The sequence below is a fragment of the Eurytemora carolleeae genome, unplaced genomic scaffold (assembly GCF_000591075.1).
Source record: "Eurytemora carolleeae unplaced genomic scaffold, Eaff_2.0 scaffold1191, whole genome shotgun sequence".
Lineage (NCBI taxonomy): Eukaryota > Metazoa > Arthropoda > Copepoda > Calanoida > Temoridae > Eurytemora > Eurytemora carolleeae.
Genome location: NW_019397217.1, coordinates 8,339 through 20,107, shown reverse-complemented (window position 1 = coordinate 20,107; position 11,769 = coordinate 8,339). Strand labels below are relative to the sequence as shown.

Sequence of the window (11,769 nt, the reverse complement as noted above, 5' to 3'; positions counted from 1 at the left end):
ACTCTACACTCTACACTCTACACTCTACACTCTACACTCTACACTTTAAACTCTACACTCTACACTCTACACGTGTCTATGTTAAAAATACTTGTTGCTTAGAGAAAAAGACCAAAAAAATGTGATGTTTAAAAACTGTCTTTATTTGTATTATGAAAAAGTGAAACATTTTTCTTCATATTTAGAGAAAAAAAACTAAATATGTTTTTCTTGTTTTTCTATACAAAAGCATGGGATAGCTTGAAAAGCATATTTGGTTTGCAAATTGCACTAAAGTTTAACACCTTGAGTATAAGTATTAAGTAAGGCTACTGACAAAGTATTCCTGCAGAGCACTTGTGGAACTGGAAAGATGGCTTTATATAATACAGGGTGATACAAATAATAAGAAAATAAATCTAGATTTTTAACAGAAAATTTCTTAATCCTCAAAAACCAAAAAAAGATTTTTTTTAACAAATACTGTGTTTTTAGTATTGTAAGTTTTAAGGTAAAAGGGTGTTACTTAGAAACTTAAGAATTAATCTAGTGGCTTTAATCCATGGACACCCTGCAGATACAGGCTTAGACCACATGTTGGATAAAGGAATGAAAGGCCTGAACTATGCACAAACTTGATACTAGGACTTGAATGTTTATCCAGGGATGTTTAATCTTTGATTTAAATTTTAAATTTCTCTACCCCTGTACAGTGTACACAAAATGTTCTTTTCTTCAAATTTCTTTAAGGGGTATGTACTACATATAAAAATAATATTTTTTGAAAAAGGTGCTGTCCAAAGTAAATTATAATTTTGTGTGAATTATTTATTTCTGTATATTAAATATGATACTGCAACTGCTTTACTGCTTTTCAAATGGTTTTATATTTTTTTATTCATATATAATATATGTGCATTGTATACACGCATTAATATACTAATAATAAAATTTCCTCATTTAGTTTTTGCAAAACTTTTTATAATCCTTTATTTATTCTCAACACCCCCCCCCCCCCTCTTCCCTAAAACTTCAGATCTGTCGGTCAACCATTCATGTTTCGTAAACTCCCCAAATTTCTCGTCTAGTTTTATTTTTAGCAGTTCAAATCTAGAATATTACTCTTAAATTGACAAATAATATATTTTTTAATTTCTTTTCTTAGACATACTTTGTCTTTTGATTTTCACGAATTATGTAATATTTTCTTTTCAAAATATTTCTATTTTATAGGACTGATTCTATAAAAACAAACCTCGTAACATATTTCCTCCTTTAGAGTTGTACATTATGCTACAGATAGAGAACACTTTTAACCAATTCAGATTGTTAAAGTAATTTGAAGGTTAGATTTTATCTTTTGTTTAATGGTCTACTGAAAAATATTTAGAAAAAATGAGACAGTCTGATTTATAGTGTGATCCTGTGTGGGTAACTCTGTATATATATATCTATGTTAATATATATATTGTATATACATATTATATATATCTCTGTTATTATATATATATTGTATATATATATTATATATATCTATGNATATATATTCTTCCAGTGCCTGGTTTAGTACTCTAGTACACAGCAGTACACATTAATATATTCCTCAAGTACCTGGTTTAGTACTCTAGTACACAGTAGTACACATATATATATTCATCCAGTACCAGGTTTAGTACTCTAGTACACAGCAGTACACATTCATATATTCTTCCAGTGCCTGGTTTAGTACTCTAGTACACAGCAGTACACATTAATATATTCCTCAAGTACCTGGTTTAGTACTCTAGTACACAGTAGTACACATATATATATTCATCCAGTACCTGGTTTAGTACTCTAGTACACAGCAGTACACATTAATATATTCATCCAGTACCTGGTTCTTCAGTACTAGCTAGTACACTACACATCCTAGTACCTATTACATGGTTAAGTACTGTAGAGTACACACACATTTAGTACAGAATACAATTTACAAAGTACTTTAACCTTGTACTATGTCTGATATAAACCTTTGTAAAAATTTTGAATTTAATCTGTTAAATAATATTGATTTCTGGTAAACCAGATTATACAGCTTACTCGGCACATCTTTCAATAATTTAGGTTTAGTCAGCTACATTGTGCTACCTTACCTTCCCCGTCTCATCCTGTCCTTCCCCCTCTCATCCCTCCCACCTCTCATCTCTCACCCCTTTGGCTTTATTTTATTTTCTTCTATTTTCTTCTATTTTCTTCTATTTTCTTTTAGAGAGTAGGAAGGTAGGGGTTTTTACGATTTAGTTTTTATTATCATAAAAGATCTTCCAATTTACTTTTTAGTGATAATTACAGTTCAATTAAAAAAGTCATTTAAGTAAATATCCTAAGAAAAATTTTATGAACATTTTTCTGCGAGTTATTTATAAAATTGATAATTTTTATAGAAATGTTCATCGCTGAATTTTCTGATATTTTAACACGGCTTGACTTTCAAGTTTCAGAAGAAAAAAAGAAGTTTTCGTTTAAAAAAAATTACCAAGTTAAAGTCGAGGTAATGGTTAACATTTTAAAAAAGGATTTGAAAGAAAAACTTAATTTCAAGAATTTTATCAACTTTAAAGGAACATAGTTAAAACCTTTTTTCTTAAAACATGTCATTACTTCTTAATTGTAGATAATTTGTGTCGAAAAAATGATATATTTGGAACGCCGAACAATATATTCTAATTTCTTCATCAATTTTATGTAATTATCAATAACCTAATATTTTCTAAATATCAAGTTATAGTACAAATTGTTTGAATCATGTAATTAAATGTAAATACATTACTTAGATTGAACAAGATTCAACCTGTTTTATTTTATGTTTTATTGATCTAAAAATCTTTTTTAAAAATTATAATTTTAAAAAACTTACAGAAATGATTTCCTGGTCCTGCGTAATGATGCTGCTTGAAGGCTGCATATAGACCAGGGTTTATACCAACCTAAACATCATATTTTTCATCAACTTAAAAAAAATATTTGAAGAATTTGTAAAGTTATTGTATAAAGTATAATTAATGTTTAGTACAAACTGGTTTAACAGCTAAACTATTAAAACATTTTTTATGAAAAGATGCCAGGGCAGGAACTGAAAGGTAGACTACACCCTTCAAGGAATTGAAAGGTTGACTACACCCCTAAAGGAACTGAAAGGTTGACTACGCCCCTGAAGGACCTAAAAGGTAGACTATACCCCTGAAGGAACTGAAAGGTAGACTACACCCTTTAAGGAACTGAAAGGTTGACTACACCCCTAAAGGAACTGAAAGGTTGACTACGCCCCTGAAGGACTAAAAGGTAGACTATACCCCTGAAGGAACTGAAAGGTAGACTGCACCCTTCAAGGAACTGAAAGGTTGACTACGCCCCTGAAGGAGCTGAAAAGGTAGCCTATACCCCTGAAGGAACTGAAAGGTAGACTACACCCTTCAAGCAACTGAAAGGTTGACTAAACCCTTCAAGGAACTGAAATGTAGGCTAAACTCCTGAAGGAGCTGAAAGGTTGACTACACCCTTGAATGAACTGAAAGGTAGACTAAACCTTTCAAGGAACTGAAATGTAGACTATACCCCTGAAGAAACTGAAAGGTAGACTACACCCTTAAAGTAACTGAAAGGTAGACTACACCCCGGAAGAAACTGTAAGGTAGACCACCCCCCCGAAGGAACTGAAAGGTAAACTACACCCTACAAGTAACTGAAAGGTAGACTAAACCCTTCAAGGAACTGAAAGGAAAACTACACCCCTGAAGAAACTGAAAAGTAGACTACACCCTTAAAGGAACGGAAAGGTAGACTACACCCCTGCAGGAGCTGAAAGGTAGACTACACCCCTGAAGGAACTGAAAGGTTGACTACACCCCTGAAGGAACTGGAAGGTTGACTACACCCTTCAAGGAACTGAAAGGTTAAATACACCCTTCAAGGAACTGAAAAGTTGACTACACCCCTAAAGGAACTGAAAGGTAGACTACACCCTTAAAGGAACGGAAAGGTAGACTACACCCCTGAAGGAGCTGAAAGGTAGACTACACCACTGAAGAAACTGAAAGGTTGACTACACCCCTGAAGGAACTGGAAGGTTGACTACACCCTTCAAGGAACTGAAAAGTTGACTATACCCTTCAAGGAATTGATAGGCAGACTACACCCTTCAAGGAACTGAAAGGTAGACTAAACCCTTCAAGGAACTGAAAGGTAACCTACACCCTTCAAGTAACTGAAAGGTAGACTAAACCCTTCAAGGAACTGAAAGGTAGACTACACCCCGGAAGAAACTGTAAGATAGACCACGCCCTTGAAGGAACTGAAAGGTAGACTATACCCTTCAAGGAACGGAAAGGTAGACTAAACCCTTCAAGGAACTGAAAGGTAGACTACACCCTTTAAAGAACTGAAAGGTTGACTACAGCCCTGAAAGAACTGAAAGGTTGATTACGCCCCTGAAGGAACTGAAAGGTTGGCTACGCCCCTGAAGGAACTGAAAGGTTGACAGGGGGAGGAAATCTCTGTCAGATTAAATCTGAGACCAAGACGACTGCACAATCAGCACACTAGGGAAATCAGGGGCGTAATCATTTGAAAATAAGGGGGGGGGCCTGGGGGTTTGATATGAAAAAATAATTGTATAATAATGATATCAATTGATAAATACTATGCCAGTATATGTACATTTATTATCTAAAAGGTATTATATAAATTCAAAATAGTTCCATTTAAACCTTATTATTTTAAGAAAGGCTAATGTTTATTCATCAAAAAAAAATAGACAGCTTTTTATTCAAGCGACGAGTAGTTGTGGCTCAAACGAGCAAGAAAATAGCCAAGATGTGTTCTTATTCCAAACAGAAATATTGCTAATTCTATATAAAGGGTTACCCACAAAGGTTGAGACTGTAAAGACGACTTTCATTATTTACCATATATTGATAAAAAGGAAAAATATTTAAATTCTGCCTGGAATATTGTATTTAAATGAATGCAAAGAAATAAATCCAAGTTTACAACTGGAGGGGAAAAAAATGTAGGTAAAGTGACTGAATAAAAATGTAGGGAAATTGACTGAATAAAAATGTAGGGAAAGTGACTGAATAAAAATGTAGGGAAAGTGACGGAATAAAAATGTAGGGAAAGTGACTGAATAAAAATGTAGGGAAAGTGACTGAATAAAAATGAAGGGAAAGTGACTGAATGAAACTGAAGGGAAAGTGACTGAATAAAAATGTAGGTAAAGTGACTGAATAAAAATGCAGGGAAAGTGACTGAATAAAAATGTAGGGAAAGTGACTGAATAAAAATGTAGGGAAAGTATCTGAATAAAAATGTAGGGAAAGTGACTGAATAAAAATGTAGGGAAAGTGACTCAAAAATCTTATCCTTTGTATTTATTTTTGAAAGAAAGGAATGTTTAAAGCGTAGTTAACATCACTCTTTATATTCAGAAACTGCAGTACACTTGTTTGTAAACAAAGATATAGAAATTCGTGATGTTTAAACCATTGATTTTAAAAAATGTTGGTGTTCTATTTTAGCATTTTACTGTACAACATGTTCAATAATTCTATGAATTCGCCAGTGTTGCAAACTAGAAGAACTAGATTAGACAGAACCCTAGCCTTCCCTCTAATATAATGTAATATGAGAAGTATGGGGGGGGTGTAGGAGAGGACAGGGAATACAAGGAGTATATAGGACAAAGGAATACAAGGAGTATATAGGAGAGGACAGGGAATACAAGGAGTATATAGGACAAGGGAATAAAAGGAGTCTATAGGAGAGGACAAGCATTACAAGGAGTATATAGGAGAAGGGAATACAAGGAATATATAGGACAAGGGAATACAAGGAGTATATACGAGAGGACAAGGGAATACAAGGAGTAAATAGGAGAGGACAAGGGAATACAAGGAATATATAGGAGAGGACAGGAATTACAAGGAGTATATAGACAAGGGAATATAAGGAGTTTCTAGAAGAGGACAGGGAATGCAAGGAGTATATAGGAGAGGACAGGGAATACAAGGAGTATATAGGAGAGGACAGGGAACACAAGTAGTATATGAACAAGGGATTACAAGGAGTATATTGTAGAGGACAGGGAATACTAGCAGTATATAAGACAAGGGATTACAAGAAGTATACAAGAGAGGACAAGGGAATACAAGGAATATAAAGGACAAGGGAATACAAGGAGTATACAGGAGAGGACAAGGGAATACAAGGAGTATATAGGAGAGGATAGGGAATACAAGGAGTATATAAGACAAGGGAATACAAGGAGTATTATAGGACAAGGGAATACAAGGAGTATACAGGAGAGGATAAGGGAATACAAGGAGTATATAGGACAAGGGAATACAAGGAGTATACAGGAGAGGACAAGGGAATACAAGGAGTATACAGGAGAGGACAAGGGAATACAAGGAGTATATAGGACAAGGGGATACAAAGAATAAGTAGGAAGCAGTAAAGGATAAATACTTACAATAAGGATATCTAGGTTTGGACAGATTAAATCAGGAAGAAGTCTTTTCATGACTTCCTCCTCAGCTAATCCATTGAACCGGTTGTGTTTTCTCCGGGGCTTCTTTTCCTTCCCATCCAGGTCATCATCCTTCAGCTCCAGATCATCATCATGCTCAGCTATCACCAGCTTTCCATCACAGTCGTCGTCAAACGATTGATCAAGATCACTACTGAAAATAAAATCTCTGTTAAAGGTACCACCGACGGTATTTTAACTGACCATCCATGTTCAATGCATTCAGGCACCTGACTTTATCTTGGTAGCAAAGAGAATTTCTATCTTTTAAATAAATAAATTCTTCCAATTTCTTAGCGACATGAATCCGCAATTAAGTCAATTTTGTTGTAAAACCGCAATTTGAAATTGAAAACGAATATAAAATCTTAAATTTTTTATGTTAAATTGGTTCCACGTAAATAGGGCATTTAATTCTTAAAACTACGTCAACATTCTCTGCGAATTCTTTTTTAAATAATAACATTTTTAATTGTAAATGTTCTTTGAAAATATCTGAACAATATTCTTTTATTCTCATCCTCTCTCTCTGCATTAACAAATTGAAAAGTTTATTCTTATATTTTTAATAATAATAATATTAGTAATGAAGAAAGAAAAAAATAAACCAAAATTACAAGTCAACGCATATGACATATGGCTTTTTTTCTTCTAATATTTCGTAAAATTGGTAATTTTAAATTGGAAAAACAAGAATAAAAAAATGTCTTGTACACTTTTTTGTGCTTATTATAGTCTTTTTTGCTATTTTAAATTAGAAAACGTGATTAAATAAACAGCAATTTTTCTCTATGAAAACGTCCTCATCCTGTTATTAAAGGTTAGGGTTAAGCTATATGAGCAGAAATCATGTTTTATTTTGAACTGGTCGTACCTGCGTGAGTCCTCTTCTTTCAACTGCATAGGTAACAAAGCATCAGGCTTAGGGCTCCGGGGTTTTCTAGGTTTCCGGGGCTTTTTAGCCTTAGGGGTAATCAAGGGCATTGGCATGCTGGAGAACCCCATACTGTAGGGGGCAGGGGTTCGGTTGGGTGAGCACACATCATCATCAGAGTTGGAGAAGCTGTAAGGATCCTGGCGGGGGGAAGGATGGTTTCCTCCTAGTCCTCCCAGGATACCGGGGTGTCCGAACTCAGGTTTAAAACTGGGAGGAGCATGAGGATCCTGCATCCTACTCTGGTTCATGTACATCTCGTGGGACCCCATCATGGATCTAACCTCGGAGGAAAAGTTGTGAGGAAATCCATGCGACGACATGAAGTTCTGTCCGTAACTGTTTGCATTGTTGAAATAATGATGATTATACGGGGAGTACTGGGATCCCATGGAGTACTGGAGTCCCTGGAGGTGGGAGTCCACACTCTGATCAGGGGGAGGATGGTAAGGAGTTCTCTGAAACGAGTTCTCTGAATTAGGACTAGGGATGGGATGCGCCGGAGATTGATGAAGGTTGAGAGGGTGAGCAGGAGATTGACTGACATTACTACCAGTGTGAGCTGGGGATAGATGAAGACTCTGTGGAGAATGATGAAGATGAGGAACTGGAGGTGATTGATGAAGGTTCTGAGGATGAGAATCATATTCTCCAGGTCTAGGAATAGGAAACCTTATTGAATGCTGAGGAGGTTCTAGATCCCCTTCCTCCTGACTAGGATCACAGGAGTAGGGTATATGAGAGATGTGAGGGAGGGGGGGCTCTCTACCCTCCCTAGCGGAGTGAGATTCAGAGTTCGGAGACATATCTCTCTCTCTAGCGGTGTCTTTGTGTTCAGAAACGTCTCTGGGATTTCTCTCCTCGTAATTATAAAGATTGTGTTCACTTCTATTTGGTAAGCTGGGTGAGGCTGTCATGTGCCGGTCAACCTCCGGATGATTCTGAACATCACCTGGATTATAATCATATTTAAGCTTGGCGTACTTCCGGTCATTATGCTGAGAATAATCTAGGTCAGGTTGGCGCTCAGAACTCGGATAAGACAGATCGATAGTTTGCTCATCGGAGTCCAATCTGTGAGGATGAGCAACAGAGTCTAGTCTTGAAAGATGACCGTCAGAGTCAAGTCTGTGAGGATGACCGTCGGGGTCCAATCTATGATAAGGACCATTAGCTTGTGATAAGTCTAGACAAGGTTGGTAACCATCAACCCCCCTTTGTGATAGATCCAAACTGGTTTGTGGTTGGGGTTCCTCAAGGGGCGGTTTTGGGTCCTCCATTGTTGGTGTATTTTCTCCTCGGCTTGGATGAAAACACTCAACCTCAGTCGAAGCGGGAGGCCCATCACCATTCAGAAGAGGGGTTATCGAGGACCTAAAATTTAGACATGTTAGTTAAAATATGTAAGACATTTTGAGAGAGAAAAAATTGAAATGTATAATGTGTGGCGCTTATAATATTTAAAAAAAAAACATTTCATCAAATGTAAAATAAAAACGAAATGGTCAAACATGACAAATTTTTACTCTGACACTCAAAATCTGTAAAGGTATTTTATCAACAGTATATCAAATTTTTTTTAGTAAATCTTTATTCAGACAGCAGAACATTTCTTCTGCCAATTTAATCCAAGAAATAGTACAGAACACAAAGACTATCAAACAATAAGTGTAATGCATAAACAACCCTAGTCGAAGTAAAAATGGGTTTAAGCCAGTACATACATGAAAACCATTTTTTACTAAGCAGAAATGTTCATTATAGCCAAGATAATAGACTGTCAACATTAATTCTCCGTATCAGGAATGGTTTAAGCTGCTTAAAGGGGCTGTCGGCGTAAATCTAAGTGACCTCCCAATTCTATCGAGTTACAATGGTTTCCTTTTTATTTTGAGAAGTAATGGGGAAAATATCTTTGTTTTCAGTTCTTAAAAAGTATCGAATTCTGTAGATTTAATTTCTTCTCTCTGGCACATGAATCTCTAATCACTTTAACTTACACCTCCAGTCCCTTTAAATGTTGAATAATCAAAAGAGTAAAATGTTGATAATATGTGAATTTTGAAATATGGCAATAATCTCTTTTGATATTGCTAATGGTCGAGTCTTAATCTCTGTGCACTCAGTGTAAACCAAAATTCAATCTTAAGCAAAAAAAAACAATATTGTTGCAGTTTTAAACTGTACATGTCCAGGGCTACAAAAAGTTTAACTGATACAAATTGATTTCTGTGATTAATGACAAATATGTGGAGAAAATTTTGTATGTTAAGATTTTATTTTAAAAAGAAAAGTATTAAAGAAATGAAATTAAGAGTGCCATTTTATTCATTATTTAAGATTTAATGATATGGATTAACCATTCTATTTTTCGCTAACATTCCTTTTAGAGAGAAATATTTAAGAGCAAAAAGTCGTTGAGAGGACTTCGAATAAATTTTCCAGCAATAGGAGTAAAAAACCTTGTAATAAAGAATTGCTGATCCGTCAAAATAAGAAAACCTCTGCTTTGCATCCAACAATTCTTGGTATTTTTCAATATATATATAAATATATTTTTTTAAAACCTATAGTTTATTAAAGTTTTTTTTTGAAAAAAATGATTTTTTCGAAAAACAGTCATAGCCTTGAAAAAAAAATAGTTTTGAATAAGTGTAAGAATAACATTTAAAGGGGTTGGAAGCTTAATTTCAAATGACCATTCGTGCAAAGATGGCAATGCCCGATTCACAGAGATACAATAAAAAGCTTTCTCTGATTAGGTATGAATTATATATCCGTGTTTATAATTTAAAAACTGATTATTTCTAACTGATGGTGTCTCAACGAAATTGACTTGCGCATTTCTACTGCATGAAGTAATTATTAGAGTTAAACACTTTTAAACCTAGAAAACAACAATATCTTCCACATTATGCATTGTTTTGATAGATGTCTAAATGGTACCGTTGTGAATTGGGCATTGCCATCTTTGAATCGAGGGTTATTTGAAATAACGTTTACAGTCCCGTCTATAAAAAAAATTATGGAAAACTTCGTTATGCCCAAAATCATCCCAGAGCGCCATGCTAGGTTCCTCAAAATCCAAGGTTCATACTTTTAACACTTTGAAGAAGGGAAATAAGACAAATCAGTGAATCTAGTAGTTTTTGAGAAATCTTGAATCAATCTTTTTGATTTATCCCAGGACAAAAATAAAATAAAATAAAACAAATTTCTACCACTTTGCAATTAGAATCATTGAAAAATTAGAAAAAGAAAATAAAAATTTTTCTATCCCGCCTCCCACCCCCTTTCAACCACCCTTTTTTTGCGCCCCTGGAACCCCATCCCTTTACCAGCCCTCCCCTCGTTTAGCTGATTCTTGGCTAAAGATTGACACTACTTGTCTACTTGTCTACTCCTCTACCAATTACTATTATTGGGGATAAAAAGATTTTGGTTGAGGACCAGGGAGAGAGAAATGCAGGGTGCTTTAGTAAACATGAGAGACGACTTACTCATCGTCTTTAATCTTAAAAGCTATCTAATAACAAAGTGTGTTTAGAAAAAGATCTCATTGGGGAGAAAAAAAAGAAGGATGAGATAAAGAGAAGGATGAGATAAAGAGAAGGATGAGATAAAGAGAAGGATGAGATAAAGAGAAGGATGAGATAAAGAGAAGGATGAGATAAAGAGAAGGATGAGACAAAGAGAAGGAGGAGTTAAAGAGAAGGATGAGATGAAAGAGAAGGAGGAGATAAAAAGAAGGATAAACTAAAGAGGAGAATGAGATAAAGAGAAGGCTGAATACATTCATTTGGAATTGTTTGCTGAGAAAAAACCTACCAAAATCACAATCTACCAAAATCACAATCTACCAAAATCACAATCTACCAAAATCACAATCTACCAAAATCACAATCTACCAAAAGCACAATCTATTGAAATCTAAACCCTATATCCCCCAGTCTCCATGTTTACCTTTTTAGTTTAACCCTATTTAACCCTAGCCCCTTTATTCATGGATACCTTTTTAGTTTAACCTTGTTTAACCCTATCCCCTTTATCCATGTTTACCTTTTTAGTTTAACCCTATTTGACCCTATTTAACCCTAGCCCCTTTATCCATGGATACCTTTCAGTTTTAACCCTATTTAACCCTATCCCCTTAATCCATGGTTACCTAATAGTTTTAACCCTATTTAACCCTATCCCCTTAATCCATGGTTACCATATAGTTTTAACCCTATTTAACCCTATCCCCTTAATCCATGGTTACCTAATAGTTTTAACCCTATTTAACCCT

General features: G+C 35.0%; 1 protein-coding gene across 2 annotated transcripts in view; it reads right to left on the bottom strand.

Moving 5' to 3' along the window:
• LOC111712809 (uncharacterized) overlaps positions 1-11,769 on the bottom strand; it is a 25,616-nt gene that overhangs the window by 10,872 nt on the left and 2,975 nt on the right. The window contains exons 2-4 of one of the 2 annotated variants that reach the window (XM_023487535.1): positions 7,422-8,855; positions 6,491-6,701; positions 2,879-2,948 (exon numbers count right to left, since the gene is read on the bottom strand). In XM_023487535.1, the coding sequence (XP_023343303.1) occupies positions 2,879-2,948; positions 6,491-6,701; positions 7,422-8,855 (1,715 nt within the window). The remainder of the gene's footprint in view (positions 1-2,878; positions 2,949-6,490; positions 6,702-7,421; positions 8,856-11,769) is intronic. The other variant, XM_023487536.1, reaches the window with a different exon arrangement.